At 41.0% G+C, this 18,351-nt stretch overlaps 1 protein-coding gene across 1 annotated transcript in view; it reads right to left on the bottom strand.

The window, feature by feature from the left end:
• Positions 1–15,029: 15,029 nt before the first annotated feature.
• Positions 15,030–18,351, bottom strand: part of LOC132815158 (NSFL1 cofactor p47-like) — a 66,025-nt gene continuing 62,703 nt past the window's right edge. Inside the window, exon 9 of the mRNA XM_060823971.1 lies at positions 15,030–15,629. Within this exon, the coding sequence (XP_060679954.1) occupies positions 15,467–15,629 (163 nt within the window). The 3' untranslated portion in view covers positions 15,030–15,466. The remainder of the gene's footprint in view (positions 15,630–18,351) is intronic.

Below are 18,351 nucleotides of genomic sequence, written 5' to 3'. Positions count from 1 at the left end.
CCAGGAGCATTTGGAATAAGGTGGGTGAACTTGCAGCACAGGTTGGTATCTGGGACTTCAATGTTGTGGCCATTTTGGAGACGTGGATAGAGCAGGGACAGGAATGGTTATTGCAGGTAGGGATTTGATCTTTCAATAAGAACAAGGAAGTTGGTAAAAGAGGGGGAGGTGTGGAATTGTTAATCAAGATCAGAAAGGATGTTTGAGGACTCATCTACTGAGGTAGTATGGGTTGAGGTTAGAAACAGGAAAGGAGAGATCACCCTGTTGGGAGTTTTTATAGGCCTCCAAATAGTTCCAGAGATGTAGTGGAAAGGATAGCAAAGATAATTCTGGATAGGAGCAAAAGTAACAGGGTAGTTGTTATGGCAGACTTTAACTTTCCAAATATTGACTGGAATAGTGTAGGATAGATGGGCTTCAGATTGGTTCCACAGATCAATGCAACATCGAGGGCCGAAGGGCACTGTAATGTTTTATCTTCTATGTTCTACCTCAGCTTCTGATTTTCACCTCCACCCTCAGTACATTCACTCTCTGATCTGGGGAGGAGATCTTGGTACATCCCCAGCCATCCATTCCCTAGGCTACCTTCCTGTCATTGTCCCATTCAAATTTACAAAACATTTTATTTGATGGATTAGCTCAGAGCTGTCAGCCATTTTTGCTGCTTGTCTACCAACTGCAACCCTTCGTTCCTCAACATGGGGACCTATTACAGAAGGTAGTGAGTGTTTAAGTTTTTCTAAGAGACTAATCTCTCTGAGTTTCATATGTGGTTTCAGCTTCTAATGTTTGTATCAACCTGTCAGAATCATTTTTCTTAACCATCTTGCATTAAATGCATAATTGCCTGGAATTTTACAAACATTGTCTGTATGTCTCTGCTACTAACTTATCTACAACTAATGTAGGCATTTTTGTTTTGCAATGTTATAATTCCAAAAAACCATCTCTGACAGTGAGGTATAAATCTGCTGTGCTTTCCCTGTCAACTTACCCTTCCCCTTACCCTTGCCCTTACCCTTGCCCTTGCCCTTGCCCTTGCCCTTACCCTTACCCTTACCCTTACCCTTACCCTGCCTGAACAACGAGCAGTCCTCTTTTGCCCAATTCATTTGTCTCGCCTTTTTTTTTCAAATAACACAATGAATACTTCCACATCTTTCCCCCCAGTTTTTGATACAAATCAAAACACTTTCATACTGGGTTTCAAATTTTGATTGATATTCTCCCTCCCATGTTCTGGGGTGACGTGGTGGCTCAGTGGTTAGCACTGCTGCCTTCATTAAAACTTTCATATCCTTTCGTGTCTGGTGACAAAAGTGAACTCAACCCTCTTGTTGAGTCTGAATGCGAATTCTGTAACGTCCTTGGTTTTGTACTCATACCTCAACTGACACAAACCAGAATCCTTCAGGTCCTTTTAATCACCTTCTCAACCCAATGATATCTTTGACAGTTTGTATACATATATAACCAACTCTCTCTGTTTCGGCATGGTTTTACAAATAAATATTATTTTTGATTTTATATTATCTTTTTACGTCTGACAAAGTGTCTCTTCACATACTCTTCCATCGTATTTCATCAACCATGCCTGCTCCTTTGACCAATCTATGTTCTTTTGAGACTTATCATTATCCTCTGTACAAGTTACAATACTTCCCAGTTTTCAAGTTGTAGACTGTATTACCAAACCCAACTCATTAATGAGTATAAGTGAGTTGTAAAGAACAAAGTTGAATTTATGTCTCATAAGTTAATTAAAACCTGAACTTATCAACACCACTTAATCTATCTGTCCATTAGTTATGTATATTCTTTTGTTTACTTCATTGCACAGATCAAATATAATCAGTTAAATTAGAGAGTGACTCAATCAATCGTTGTTCTTGCATGAACTTTACAATATAATTGCAAGTACTTTTCTAATGTAGCTTCTAATCCCCTACTACCCAAGACTAAAATGTAATTTCCCACAGAATTGAGTCTGTGTCCCTTTTGAATTGTAGAAATGTAAGCACTTGTCTTACCAAAACAGCTGTTATACAAATGTGGGGCTTAACATTGAGAACCAGCATGTTACGCAACTCACAGCCAATCACAACCCACAAACACACTTCTTACACCAGTTGCTAAGTAACAAGTGGTTACCTAAGGTGATTTTCCTCTTTTTAAATGAGGAACACCAAAGGCCAATTATAGTGTCCTATAGTAACCCCAGCTCAAACCTGTTAACTCATCACAGATCACAAATCAAACTTTGCAAAGATACCCACAAGATAGGGTTTTATGTTAGCTTATTATTATAATTTATTTCCTTCAAGATACTTGCATGTAGTGCATTATTAGCTGAGGAGATACATAAACTTAAGACATGCTGTGATGAATCTGGACGTGAAAATTATCATTGACTGAGTTGGGTTTAATTTTATTTTTGCCTTCTGGCGATGTGGAGTTTATTGCTTGCCCCAAGCAGTACAATCAATGTAGACACTCTCAGGGGAATGAATTATAGATACAACCTTGTGTTTCCTATATTCTGGCTGATAGAATCATTATGAAACGTCTCTGTCCTCATCAAACAGACAGCTTTCTCTCTCTTCCCATTCTCCTATTGCTGTTTGTCCTTTAATAAATTAAATTGACCTTAAATATTCTTAACCTTGTCAATGAAGCAAAGCTCTCTCGACAGTTAATTATAGAAACATGACTATAGCTTGAAATATCCCAGTTGAAAATAATTAAATATTTGGAACTTTCCCATTGCAAAGTGTCTAAAAGTACACAAGAGTTTTCTTGGAGACATTTTAGTAAGAAACAGCCATATTCTATGAGAATGGGTGACCTGTCCATACAACACAAAGCAGAGACAGTAACTCTGGGCAGCCTCACCCAGGCCTGTTTCTAAGTGGGAGCCAAAATCTTCAATGTCCTTTGACAGTAACAGGAGGTGTTTGACATACTAGCCAATGTACACAGTAACTCAGACTGCATGACAAAAGGATGGTTGGAGAGTTTGAGCTTCAGGGAGAGGTTAAATAAGCTTGGACTATTTTCCCTGAAGTGTTAGAAGCTAAGGCGTGACCTTATAAAGGTCCTTTAGTCTGGAAATAAAAGTAAAAAATGCTGGAAAAATAACTGGGTGATTTGTGTGTATTTCTTCAAACCTACCTCCTGGGTTCACTGCTCATGATGTGGTCTCCTGGAGAAATCAGGGTGGCAGCAGCATTGAGGAACTCCCTGCTTCAGGCTGCGAGCAAGACCCTGAGCTCCCAGCAACCTCTTGTTTTCATTGGCTAACCTTCCTCTCAAACTGAAGTCACTGTCATCCTCGACATCCTGCTCTGTTACAGTCAAACTCAAAGTAAACGTGTGAAACAGCCATTCAATATTGGCCTCAACAATACAGATGAAATGGTTAATTTTTTGTTTAGTCTAGGAATAGCTGCTGAGCAAGTGTGTAAAGAACAATACCAAAGTGACATCAGATCACATGGAACTGGGCCCTGAATCTGTAAGGTTGACAATAAATCTAATTCTAATTCTAAAGAATGTTGCAACTTGTTAATAAAGGCTCTTAATGTTCACTAACAAGGGTATAGACCTCATCCAACTAGAAACAATTTCACCATAAATGATGTCTTCTTTTGATTCTATTTAGTTGCTTGAATGAGTATTTCCCAGGGTAAAAAAATAGTAATTAACAGAAATTAATGTCCTAGTCATACTGGAGCACTGTTCTGAGTTACTCAAGTCAGACCAGGGATGTGTCATTGTAAGGTTTACTGGGTTTCCTTCTGGGTTGTTTACCTTCCAGTAATTTCAGCTATTTGCCAGGCAGCTCAAGCTAACTGTTCGGCTTATGTCATAGCAATTAGTGCTGGGACCTCAACAATTTACCATTCATATAAACTACTCAGATGAAAAGACAGAGGTATGATTACAAAATTTGCTGATGACACAAAGGTAGAAAAGTAAGTTGTGAAGAGGACATAAAGATGCTGCAAAATAATAATGATAGATTAAGTGAATGAGCAAAAATCTGACAAATAGTGTGTAATGTGGGGAAATGTGGAACTGCCTGGAAACAGACCCTTCAGTCCAACTCGTCAATGCCGACCAGATATCCCAAACCAATCTAGTCTTATTTGCCAGCACTTGGCCCATATCCCTCTAAACCTTTCCAATTCATATACCCATCCAGATGCCTTTTAAATGTTGCAATTGTACCAGCCTCCACCACTTCGTCTGGCAGCTCATTCCATACACGTAGCACCCTCTGTTTGAAAACGGTGCCCCTTAGGTCTCTTTTATATCTTTCCCCTCTCACCCTAAAATTACACCCCCTAGTTCTGGACTCACCCATCCCAGGGAAAAGACTTTGCCTATTTACCCTATCTATGCCCCTCAGAATTTTATAAACCTCTATGAGGTCACCCCTCAGCCTCTGATGCTCCAGGGAAAACAGCCCCAGCTTATTCAGTCTCTCTCTATAGCTCAAATCTTCCAATCCTGGCAACATCCTTGTAAATCTTTTCTGAACCTTTTCAAATTTCACAAGATTTATCCTCTAAGAGGAAAACCAGAATTGAATGCAATATTCCAACAGTGGCCTAACCAATGTCTCATAGAGCCGCAACATGACCTCTAAACTCATATACTCAAGTAATGACCAATAAAGGCAAGTGTTCCAAACGCCTTCTTCACTACTCTGTCGACCTGCGACTCTACTTTCAAGGAGCTATGAACCTGCCCCCAAGATCTCTTTATTTGTCAGCACTTCCCAGGACCTTCCCATTAAGTGTAGGACCTGCCCTGATTTGCCTTTCCAAAATGCAGCACCTCACATTTATTTAAATTAAACTCCAGCTGTCACTCCTCGGCCCATCTAATCAAGGTATCCTTGTACTCTGAGGTAACCTTCTTCACTGTCTACTACACTACTAATTATGTTGTCATCTGCAAACTTATGAACCATTCCTCCCACATTCATATCCATATAAAGGTTAAAAAGCAGTGTATTTTGGTTTAGTAACACGGAAGGCTGTACTCTAACGGCAAGAAACTGAAACACTTGGCACACGGGTGTTTTATATTAAAGGAAATGTGGGCCCCTCTCGAGGAAGCTGACATGTATCACCCACTCAGTATTGCTGTTTGAAGGCAGTTGCAAAATCTTCAGTGTTGCCTTTTTCACTGATGTGCTGGGTTCCCCAACATCGAGTTTGGGAACTTTTGTGAAGCTTCCTAATCTGTTTAATTGTTTAATTATCCACTACCATATAATTATCGACCACTCATGACAGGATGTGGCAGGATGACAGATCTGAAATGTTATTCATTGCTTGCTGAATGATTTTGCTCTGTCTTTCACAAGCTGCTTCCAGTGTTTGCTGTGTGTTGTGCAGTCGAAGCAGGTCACACAGATAGAGAGGACATGTTTGCAAGCAAGGAGGAGAATTTTTCAATTGTACCTTTGCTTAATTGGAAGCCAATGTATTATGCAGAGTGACTGGAACTTGATATGCATAAGGAAACTGCAGTGTCTTGGATGACATCAGGTTTTCAGAGGATAGAAAATGGGAAGCCAGCCAGGAGTATATTCAAACTTTAAAATAGCAAAGGCACTACATGGATTTCATCTGCAGCTAAACTGAAGCGCAAGACAGGTCAATATGACAGTGATGGAAATCGGCAGTCTTCAAGGTGGCATAGAAGTGAAGTGGAAAGTTTATCTCAGGGTCAAGAATAGTGCCACGGTTGTGTTCAGTCTAGTTCAGCCTCAGAGAGAAGCCAGACCATGTGTAAAGTCAATGGTTCAGACCTGAAAGTTAATGGCAAGGTCAAAAGTCTTTCCATGGCTCATTGGAGAAAATATCTGCTCACCCAGTCCTGGATGTCATGTTAACAGTCTGATAATTTCAAGAGAGCGGAGGGGTGCGGGAATGGTAAAGTAAAGCTCCGTGCCATCAGTGTCTATGTGGAAGATATTATCATTGAGAAGTGTTATTCAGATAACAAATGGACAGGATCAAAGGTTAATACTTGGGGACTCTGAAGGCAATAATACAGGAGGAGGAAGAGAAGCCATTGCGCGTGATTCTTTGACTGGGATGAAGCAGATCCAAGTAAACCCAGTGATTGTGATTTTACCCGTGTGGGCTGTAGTGGAGAGGTGTTAGGTGAGAATGGTGTGTCAAATCCAGAAAGAAGATGAGGAAGGACAAAGAGTGATAATTTGCATTTGTCATAATGATATAGGGCATCATTTGTAACTTTGATAAATATTGTTTTGTGACAGAGATGGAAGTCTGATTGAAGAGGTTCAAGGGAGGAGTCTGGGAAGGCTCAGCACAGACATCTGAGGCAATAACATCCTGGATCCAGGAACTAAATACTGAGATGCAGAAATAGATTGGTCAGCTCCTTGAGAATTCGCTGCCATTGCGACTTATCTTTTGCCTTAACTACGTATTTCCTTCAATACCTTAAAAGAAGAATATCTAATTATCTCAATCTCAAATATATTCAACAATTGAGTAGTTATTAACTGGGGTAGAAAATTCTAAAGAATCACAGTCCTCCATAAAGGTGGATAAATCTCCAGAACCTGATCAGGTGTACCCTAGACCTCTGTGGAAGGGTAGAGAAGTGATTGCTGGGCCTCTTACTGAGATGTTTATATCATCGATAGTCACAGGTGAGGTGCTGGGAGACTGGAGGTTGGCTAACAAATCAGAGCAGGACTTATCCATTTAACAGGAAGGTCCTGGGAAGTGTCGCTGAACAAAGAGACCTTGCAGTACAGGTTCATAGCTCTTTGAAAGTGGAGTCACAAGCAGACAGCATAGTGAAGAAGGCGTTTGGTATGCTTGCTTTTATTGGTCAGTGTATTGTGCAAATCTGGTCTCCTTACTGTAGGAAGATGTTGTGAAACTTGAAAGTGTTCAGAAAAGATTTGCAAGAACTTTGCCAGAATTGGAGGGTTTGCGCTATAGGGGGAGGCTGAATAGGCTGTGGCTGTTTTCCCTGGAGTGTGGGAGGCTGAGGGGTGACCTTATAGAGATTTATAAAATCATGAGGGGCATGGTTCAAGTGAAAAAACAAGATATGTTCCCTGGAGGTGGTGAATCTAAAACTAGAGGGCATAGGTTTAGGGTGAAGGGGAAAGATTGAAAAGGGACTTAAGGGGCAAATTTTTCATGCAGAGGATGGTGCATGTATGGAATGAGCTGCCAGAGGAAGTGGTGGAGGCTGATATAATTACAGCATTTAAAAGGCTTTTGCGTGGATATATGAATACGAAGGGTTTAGAGGGATATGGGCCATGTGCTGGCAACTGGGACTGGATTAATTTAGGATCTTTGGCTAGCATAGACAAGTTGAACCAAATGGTCTGTTTCAATGCTGTACAACTCTATGGCTCTAAGAGGTGATATTTCTCCTCATTTCAGTATAAAACAATCAGCCCTTATGCCAGGGTGACATCTCCATGTTTTAGAATCACCAGCAAGAGAATATATCATCTTTGTGTCTAATGTTTAAAGCCCCTTCAGAATGCGATGACTCTCATCTTACCTCCAAAGAGCAATGTGTCGACCAACTCTCTCCAGCCTCTCATTTTAGAACAACTCTGTCATGTCAGGGTGTCAGTTATGGCACATCTGTCTCATGTCACAAGTATTATAACACTGACTATATTTCAAAAGTACTTTATTGGCTTCTTTGAGACATCTAGTGGTTGTGATTTTCTTTATTTTCTTTCAGGAGTCAATCTCGTGAACTTTCACTGCACCATGTCCGATATAAACACATCCTTCTTTAGAAATAGAGACCAAACAGTCTCCTCAGTGTGATCTAATCAAAGTGCTGTACAACTGGAACAAAACCCTTTATTTTTGGATTCCATCTTTTTCCCGATAAATGAGTGGCACGGTGGCTCAGTGGTTAGCACTACTGTCTCATAGTGCCAGGGACCTGGGTTCAATTCCAGCCTCAGGTGACTCTCTGTGTGGAATTTGCACATTCTCCCTGTGTCTGTGTGGGTTTCCTCCCATAATTGAAAGATATGCAGGTTAGGTAGATTGCCCATAGGAAATGTGAAGTTAGGCTAGGGGTTGATCTGGGTAAGATGCTCTTCAGAAGTTCAGTGTAGACTTGATGGGCTGAATGGCCTCTATCTACACTGTAGGGATTCTATGATCCGAAAGACCAATACAAAAGTTGTTTGACATTTCTGCTTGTACCAGAGAACTAACTGTCCCTTGACAGCATGAAGTGATCATGGACATGGGTAGGTAGTTTGTGAGAATTGAGAAATAGCTAATGGTGTGTCACTCTTGTCCAGCAGGAACTCCAGGCAAAAGTGAGGACTGCAGATGCTGGAAACCAGAGTTTAGATTAGAGTGGTGCTGGAAAAGCCATGGTCTCCATTCCTGATGAAGGGTTTTTGCCCGAAACGTCAATTTTCCTGCTCCTTGGATGCTGCCTGGCCTGCTGTCCTTTTCCAGCACCACTCTAATCTAAATAGCAGGAACTCCAGGACCAGGCAGAAAACTAGCCACCAGGATACATGAACACCAACTAGCCACAAAAAGACATGACCCTCTCTCACTAGTATCCTCATATACGGATGAGGAAGGACGCCACTTCAACTGGAACAACACATTCATCCAGGACAAGCCAAACAATGACACGCATGAGAATTCCCAGAAGCATGGCATTCCAACCGGAACTCTATCAAGAAACACATTGAGTCAGACGCCAAATACCAACCCCTGAGAAAAGGAACAGGAAGTGACATCACCACAGGAAATAACATCACCGCAGGAAATGACATCACCAACCCAAAGAAACCCAAACATATAAATAGAAAGCAGGAATTTTCAGCATTGCTTTGCATGAGGTCCACTGAAGATGTTACCTACTAAGGTAACAAAACATCTGGAAATGAACCTTTCAACTCAGCGAGCAAACCTACATCCAAGAGGGGATTAATTTTGACTATTGTTTTGCACTGAAGCTCTGCATCTAGTCAGAGCTATACACCATCGAAACAGACTTTCCGGTCCAACCTGTCCTAGTTGACCAAATGTCCTAAATTAATCAAGTCCCATTTGCCAACATTTGGCTCATATCTCTCTAAACTCTCCTATCCATGAACCCATCCAAATGTCTTCTCAATGTCATAATTGTTTCAGCCTCCACCACCTTCTCTGGCAGCTCATTCCACACACTCAGTGTGAAAAGGTTGCCCCTTAGATTCCTTTTAAATCTTTCCCCTCTCACCCTAAACCTATGCCCTCCAGTTCTGGACTCTCCCACCCCAGAGAATATACCTTGTATATTTACTCCATCCACACCCCTCATGATTTTATAAAACTCTATAAGGTCAAATCTCAGCTTCAGGGAAATTAGCCCCAACTTATTCAGTATCTCCCTATAGTCAATCACTCCAACCCCAGAAACATCCTTGTAAATCTTTTCAGAACCCTTTAAAGTTTCACAACATCTTTCCTACAGTAGGGAGACCAGAATTGAATGCAGTATTCCAAAAGTGGCCTAACCAGTGCTGCAACATAACCTCCCAGCTCCTATGCTCAATGCACTGACCAATAAAGGCAAGCATACCAAACTCCACCTTCACCACCTTGTCTACCTGCGACTCCACTTTCAAGAAACTGTGAACTTGTACTCCAAGGTCTCTTTGTTTGGCGACATTCCCCAGGACCTCATCGTTAAGTGTAGATGTCAAATTCTGATTTGCCTTTCATTTATCTTTTATAAAGTTCTGGGGAATATTCTTTTATGATTCTCTGTGGAGAGACTGGGATGACTGGGAAGGCTGTGAAAATTACACTGCACTTCTAGAAGAACATATATGATTATAAGCCAGTTCTATAAAACTGTTTCAAAAAATATAGCAACTAACAATGGTGTAAAATGCAAAGAACTGAGAAAAACTCAATGTTTTATTGTTGATGCATATATAAGAATGAAGAAATTGAATTGTTTTTGAAATAATCCCAGACATGTGGTCTTACATGTGAGAGGGCTGAAGTGCTCATGTAGTTTTGCTAATGTAGTGGTAAAATGATTCCTGGCTTCGACTTTAGAAGTTGCGTTGAAGAGGCTTAGAGCTGGCTTAGAAGCACCTTCCAAACAGCTTGCCACAAGTTTTATTACACGTTTCAATTTAGATTTGGAGGTGCCTGTTGGACTGGGGTGTACAAAGTTAAAAATCACACAACACCAGGTTATGGTCCAACAGATTTAATTGGAAGCTTTCAATTAAACCTGTTGGACTATAACCTGGTGTTGTGTGATTTTTAACTCCATTTAATCAGAATGCCTAAATTATGGATCACCCAGGGTCACATTCCCTTTCTCATGTTTTTTCACTGTCAAGGTATAGGATCAATTTCCCTCCTTGGATTGTTCAATTCTATTGGTGAGAGTAGAGTAAACTCCGAAGCTCAAACAGTCCAGATATTTGATGAAGTGGCCACATATGCTTCATTATTTTCAGCCTTGTTGTAGTGTTTTCGACTGCTGTTAGTACAAGGAAATGCATTTCAAGTCCACCAGCCACCCATCCCTCGTCTGATTTTATTTTTGGCACCATCAACTAGTTGAGGGTTTGGTAAAGAGGAAGAAAGAATCATGTCAGGTATAGACAGGATAGATCGAGTGAATCCTTCGAAGCGTATTGAGGCAGTTGGAGTACACAGAAGGAAGTCAGGAGGGCAAAAGGGGACATGAGATAGCTTTGGCAAATAGAATTAAGGAGAATGCAAACGCATTAAGGACAAAAGAGAGAACAGGGCCCCTCAAAGATCAGCAAGGCACCCTCTGTATGGAGCCGCATGAGATGGGGGAAATACTAAACGAGCATTTTGCCTCAGTTCTTACTGTGGAGAAGGACATGGAAGATATAGAATATGGGAAAATTGATAGTGACATCTTGAAAAATGTCCGTATTGCAGAGGATGAAGTGCTGGATGTCTTGAAACACATAAAGGTGGATAAATCCCCAGAATCCTGTGGGAAGCTAGTGACTGCTGGGCCTCTTGCTGAGATATTTGTATCATGGATAGTCACAGGTTGAGGTGCCAGATGCCTGGAGGTTGGCAAACGTGGTGCCACTATTTTAAAAAGATGGTAAGGACAAGCCAGGGAACTATAGACCAGTGAGTCTGACATTGGTGGTGGGAAAGTTGTTGGAGGGAATCCTGAGGGACAGGATTTACACTTAGTTTGGAAAGGCAAGGACTGATTAGTCAACATGGCTTTGTGCATGGAAAATCATGTCTCTCAAACTTGAGTTTTTTTTAAGTAACTAAGAGGATTGACGAGGGCAGAGTGGTGGACATGATCTAATATGGACTTCAGTAAGGCATTTGACAAGGTTCCCCATGGGAGACTGGTTAACAAGGTTAGATCTCATGCAATACAGGGAGAACTAGCCATTTGAATATAGAACTGGCTCGAAGGTAGAAGACAGAGGGTGGTGGTGGAGGGTTGTTTTTCAGACTGAAGGCCTGTGACCAGTGAAGCACCACAAGGATCATTGTTGGGTCCACTACATTTCGTAATTTGTATAAATAATTTGGATGTGAGCATAACAGGTATAGATACTAAGTTTGCAGATGACACCAAAATCGGAGGTGTAGTGGACAGCAAAGAAGGTTACCTCAGATTACAACGGGATCTTGATCAGATGGACCAATTGGCTGAGGAGTGGCAGATGGAATTTAATTTAGATAAAAGTGAGTTGTTGCATTTTGGGAAAACAAATCTTAGCAGGACTTATACACTTAATGGTAAGGTCCTAGAGAGTGTTGCTGAACAAAGAGACCTTGGAGTACAGGTTCATAGCTCCTTGAAAGTGGAGTCGTAGGTAGATAGGATAGTGAAGAAGGGGTTTGGTATGCTTTCCTTTATTAGTCAGAGTATTGAGTACAGGAATTGGGAGGTCATGTTGCAGCTGTACAGGACATTGGTTAGGCCACTATTGGAATATTGCGCGCAATTCTGATCTCCTTCCTATTGGAAACATGTGAAACATGAAAGGGTTCAGAAAAATTTACAAGGATGTAGCCAGGGTTGGAGGATCTGAGCTACAGGGAGAGGCTGAACAGGCTGGTGCTGTTTTTCCTGGACCATTGGAGGCCTAGGGGTGACCTTTTAGAGGTTTACAAAATCATGAGGGGCATGGATAAGGTAAATAGACAAGGTCTTTTCCCTGGGGTGGGGAAGTCCAGAATTAGAGGGCATAGGTTTAGGGTGAGAGGGGAAGAATATAAAAGAGACCTACAGGGCAACTTTTTCACACAGAGTGTGGTGTGTGTATGGAAAGACCTGCCAGAGGAAGTGTAGGAGGTGGGTACAATTACAACATTTAGAAGGCATCTGCAATATGAATATTGTATATGAATAGGAAGGGTTTGGAGAGATATGGGCCGTGTGCTGGCAGGTGGGACTAGATTAGGTTGGACGAGTTGGACCAAAGGGTCTGTTTCTGTGCTGTACATTTCTATGGCTCTATGTCTACAAAGAGTTAGTTTATCATCTATGGTTTAATCATCACTCATAATGAATTTGTCTTGTATTAAAACTAATAGCTGAAATTTTAAAAATGAGAATTTTAAACGAAAGCAAGCAGTTTTATCTTTATCCCATGGGTAATGCACCAAATGACGTTAATGACAGGCTTCTATTGATGGCGTTTTAATTCAGCTCTCAGATACATTCCAGAGCTGCCCAAGAATAGCATTTATTCTTCCACCTGTGTTGATGCTTCCATTTCAGTTTGATTTGCTGTAATAAGATTTAAGCTGGAAACAAATCATGGCTAAGGAATTATGGGTGCAAAGCCACATCTTACCACTCGGTGGCAGTGCAGCACCATATTACAAACTGATGTTATTGGGAAATCGTGTCTATTACGAATAAAAAGGATTTGGGCTGTAAGCAGAATATGGGTGTATTTGGTATGGTGTCCAGTTTCTGTCTGATTTGAACAATTTATTTTTATAAAAATCTATGATTGAAAGCATACAAATTAAATCAATTCACCATAAATTGTAGCATTTAAAAACGTGTAGTATGCTGCTGCTATCTGTAAAGGTGTAATGAATTTGACTTCTTGCAAGCAGAGAAGAAATAAATCACTGTTCAAAGCGTCTGTTTGGAGGAAAATATTTAATTGCTGTGCAAAGGAACATTCCGTGAGGTTAGTAAAATAACCATCCTGTTAAAACTGGTTAGATTCAGAGCTGCAACATCATCTTCAAAATAAAACCTTAGTGAAAATTAATGTAAACTGACGAGTGTTACAATTACCGATACATTCAACATTCATTGCAAGTTTCTTCTTAACACAAAAAAATGCAGACTCCTTTTAATAAAAATTCAACAAGGCCAATGTGTTTAAGTGAAGGCTGGAGTTTCATTATCTACTGAAATCTAGTGTTCTACAGCTACATTTGCATATCCTTCTAAGCACTCAAAGGAAGGGTTAGTATGAAAATAAGACTTGATAAAAGTCAGTCTGTTATCTACAGGATTTCAGTTATGTACAATAGCCAAATGTAAAGATTTCCCGTTTTAGTGAGAACGCACCCATTTGAAAAATTATCAAGCAATGACAAGACACACCTTTGCCAACTACAAAGATCTTTGTAAAGTTGTCCATCGCTGACTAGGTCAGCATTAGATTAGATTACTTCGGCTTAACAAGTCCACACCAACCCGCCGAAGCACAACCCACCCAGGCCGATTCCCCTACATTTACCCCTGCCCCAACACCATGGCCAATTCACCTGACCTGCACATTTTTGGACTGTGAGAGGAAACCCATGCAGATACAGGGAGAATGTGCAAACTCCACACAGTCGCCTGAGGCAGGAATTGAACCCTGGTCTCTAGTGCTGTGAGGCAGCAGTGCTAACCACTGTGCCACCGTGCAACCCACAAATTTATTGTAAATTCTTAATTGTCCTCAAAAAGATGGTAGTGAAAGGCATTCTTGATATAGTTGTAAAATCAATGCCATCCACATCCACTACCATGAGATTAAGACCAGGCTAATCAATCAGTTTTCTCACATTTTAAAATTGTCTCAAAATGATGACAAAGATTCACCTCAATTTTAAAGAAATTGCTACAGAAAACATGGAAAAAGGCACCAAATATTTGTTTAAAAGATTTTCTGACAGTGTTTAGAAGTAAATAGAGGACATTTATAAAAAGAAAACAGCAAGCTACACTATGCAACTTCAATCTGATGCAAAGAAAACGTCAAGATCAAAATGGTAACACTTCCTGGCTCCTGGCACAGGTACAATGGGGCACACTTCTCACCAGTGACAGCCATTGTATCGAAGGGATTCTGGTCTTAATTAACGTTTGAACACCAAATTATTCTTGGTAGCCAATAATTTTATGTAAATTAGTAAATGGATTTTTCTTCCCTTTTCTTGGATGTGTCTAACTCAGGTACTGAGCAGGGGCCAGAATTACCGTTTTTATTTCTAAATTCGTCATAAACATTGCATGACCAGCAATAAAATGGAAGATAATTAATAACAAACTGAATACTAACATCCATATCCTATGACAGACTCATAACTCAAACTAAGCCAAATAATCTGCTCCAATTATTTGAAAATAATAGGCACTCCAATGTTTTGAGCCATCATTGAATTTCAAAATGAACATTTAACTGGTTCTATAAGCAATGAAACATGCAGTCATTGCTGCTGCAAACAATTCAAAGAACCTATCAATTTAAGACATTCTTGACATGGCTGGTAATGTTCATCTCAAGGATACAACCGCATACATCAACTAATACAACATTCACTATAATATAATATAATTTTATGGCATACATGTTAACAATGTTTTATTCCACAATTGAGATTACCAAATGTACATAAATTTTAATGACTTCTTACAGGTCCCATAAAATGTCAATATTAAACTCAATATTCTCATATCATGCATAAATACATGTCTATCAACTAGTGCATTTTTAATCTCCAGATGCACAACTTACAATAGCTGTTTGAAAATTTGAGTGAAACTAGCTCAAATACAGTAGTGGTTGTTCAAACAAAGTTTCAAGTTTGTAAGTTATCTGAAATCTCCAGTTACTTTTGCAGAATATTTCCAGTTACTGATATGTGAGAGAATTTCCCATTTGAGAACGAGTAGACTTGTACGTATTAAATGTATGTCTTTTCTGTATAGGCAAGTGTTCTCATAAGGCCTTCATAGCAAAGTGAGGATAGCCTCCTGCTGCAGGTCCACAACACCTTTATCTCTCCTTGTTGTGCAAAGTTGGTTTGAGATGAGTGTCATGGGAATTTTACCATGTGGCACATGTTGTGTAAATTCAGTATATTGAAAGATTTGTCCAGCTTGTACTATCCTGTACAGTCCTACAAAGGTGAAATTACTTCACACGCTGAACAATCACTGCATTAAGTAGTTTGGCCTCTCGCAGAGTTTGCTCTTCATCTATCAGCTCTTTACTTGGGAAAGTCGTCATCAATACAAAGGAGGAAGCAGCATAAGTAGGGCGGTGCTGAATAATAAAGTGACGAATGTCGCTAATTCTGTAATTAGAAAAATATTAATGCACACTTGAGAAACTCTCAAAGGGACTGGAAAACAAAAACATCTAAGACTTCAAACACATTCTCGAACATCCAAGAGAAATAGGTTTGGCACTGAGGCCAAAGCAATTGGTGTAAGGATTCTAAGCAGTCTCTGTTTCCCTCTTAGACACTGATCGGAATTATTAGCCCTGCCAGGTTTTAGGGTCCTAATCAAAATACAAATTGGCAAATAGACAAAGATGGAAACACAGAACATAGCGAGAGTACATCAGTTCACCCCTTGTTTATTATGTGTCATTTAATACAACGGATTTCAGAAGCAGTGTGTGAGGGAAACATGCCATGGCCTATTTGAAAAATTAGCAAAAGGAAGAAAGAATGTTCAAAAGCACCTCAAATTTGTGAAGGTTTGTAGCTCAGGTAGAGGTTTAGGGTGTAGGTTTGTAGCTCAGGTTGAGGTTTAGGGGGTAGGTTTGTAGCTCAGGTTGGGGTTTAGGGTGAAGGTTTGCTCGCTGAGCTGTAGGTTTGATATCCAGACGTTTCATTACCTGGCTCGGTAACATCATCAGTGGCGACCTTCAAGTGAAGCGAAGCTGTTGTCTCCTGCTTTCTATTTATGTCTTTCTCCTGGATGGGGTTCCTGGGGTTTGTGGTGATGTCATTTCCTGTTCGTTTTCTGAGGGGTTGATAGATGGTATCTAGATCTATGTGTTCGTTGATAGCGTTGTGGTTGGAGTGCCAGGCCTCTAGGAATTCTCTGTCCCAGGATAGATGTGTTGTCCCAGTCGAAATGGTGTTTTTTTCGTCCGTGTGTAGGGCTACAAGGGAGAGAGGGTTGTGTCTTTTTGTGGCTAGCTGGTGTTCGTGTATCCTGGTGGCTAACTTTCTTCCTGTTTGTCCTGCGTAGTGTTTGTGGCAGTCCTTGCATGGAATTTTGTAGATGACATTGGTTTTGTCCATGGGTTGTGCTGGGTCTTTTAAGTTTGTTCGTTTTTGTTTGAGAGTGTTGGTGGGTTTGTGTGCTACTAGGATTCCGAGGGGTCTCAGTAGTCTGGCTGTCATTTCTGAAACCTCGAATGTGTATGGTAAGGTGGTTAGGGGTTCTGGCTGTGTTTGAATACGTTCATAGGTGGTTCTCCTATACAAGAAGAACGAATACTCAAATAATAGTGCGCAGATTCCTCAAGAACAAACCACGACAAGCAGACCAAATACAGCCAGAAACCCTAACCACCTTATCATACATCAAAGAAGTCTCAGAAATGACAGCCAGACTACTAAGACCCCTCAGAATCCTAGTAGCACACGAACCCACCAACACTCTCAAACAAAAACGAACAAACTTAAAAGACCCAGTACAACCCATGGACAAAACCAATGTCATCTACAAAATTCCATGCAAGGACTGCCACAAACACTACGTAGGACAAACAGGAAGAAAGTTAGCCACCAGGATTGGGACAGGCTAAGCAAAGACATGCCAGAAAATTCCTAGAGGCCTGGCACTCAACCACAACACCATAAACAAACACATAGATCTAGATACCATCTATCAACCCCTCAGAAAACGAACAGGAAATGACATCACCACAAACCCCAGGAACCTCATCCAGGACAAAGATATAAATAGAAAGCAGGAGACAACAGCTTCGCTTCACTTGGAGGTCGCCACTGATGGTGTTACCTAGCCAGGTAATGAAACGTCCGGATATCAAACCTACAGCTCAGCGAGCAAACCTACATCCTAAACCTAAGAATAAGGAGTAAGCCATTGAGGACTGGGATGAGGAAGAATTTCTGCACACAGTTGGAATTCCCTCGCACAGGAAGCTGTTAGGACAAGTTCATTAGATACATTCAAGAGGGAGCTGGACATGGGCCTTGCACCTTAAGGGATCAAGGGGGATGGGAAGAAAGTGGAAATAGAATATTGAGATTGCATGGTCAGCCATGATTGTATAGAATGGTGGTACAGGCTTGCAGGGCCGAATGGCCTACTCTTGCAGCTGTTTCCTCTGTTTCTACGTTTACTGATGGACACAAAGTTCAAGTTACCTCTATCCCCTGACCATAACACTTGACTTTAGTAAAGGCCTGCAGTTTGGGAAGTCAACATCTTCTTTGTCAATTTGTGGTTATGTACATTCTGGTAGTGTCTTCCATCTGTGATATTTAAGCTGGTTCTTTCCAATTAAATCTTTGTACTTCACGTTCTGCAGCTCTCTAAATGAGTCCAGGGTGCGGTGTTGGAAAAGCACAGCAGGTCAGGCAGCATCCGAAGAGCAGGAGAACTGACGTTTCGAGCAAGAGCCCTTCATTACCATTTCTGATGAAGGGCTTATGCCCGAAACGTCGATTCACCTGCTCCGCAGATGCTGCCTGACCTGCTGTGCTTTTCCAGCACCACTCTCTCGACTCTGATCTCCAGCATCTGCAGTCCTCACTTTCTCTTAGCTCTCGAAATAAGTTGATCGATCATAGAACAAGAGCACAGCAGTTCAGGCAGCATCCGAGGAGCAGGAAAATTGACGTTTCGGGCAAAAGCCCTTCATCAGGAATACAGGCAGAGTGCCTGAAGGGTGGAGAGATAAATGAGAGGAGGGTAGGGGTGGGGAGAAAGTAGCATAGAGTACAATAGGTGAGTGGGGGAGGGGATGAAAGTGATAGGTCAGAGAGGAGGGTGGAGTGGATAGGTGGAAAGGAAGATAGGCAGGTAGGA

Source organism: Hemiscyllium ocellatum, chromosome 4 (assembly GCF_020745735.1).
Source record: "Hemiscyllium ocellatum isolate sHemOce1 chromosome 4, sHemOce1.pat.X.cur, whole genome shotgun sequence".
Lineage (NCBI taxonomy): Eukaryota > Metazoa > Chordata > Chondrichthyes > Orectolobiformes > Hemiscylliidae > Hemiscyllium > Hemiscyllium ocellatum.
This window is presented reverse-complemented; position numbering and strand designations above follow the sequence as displayed.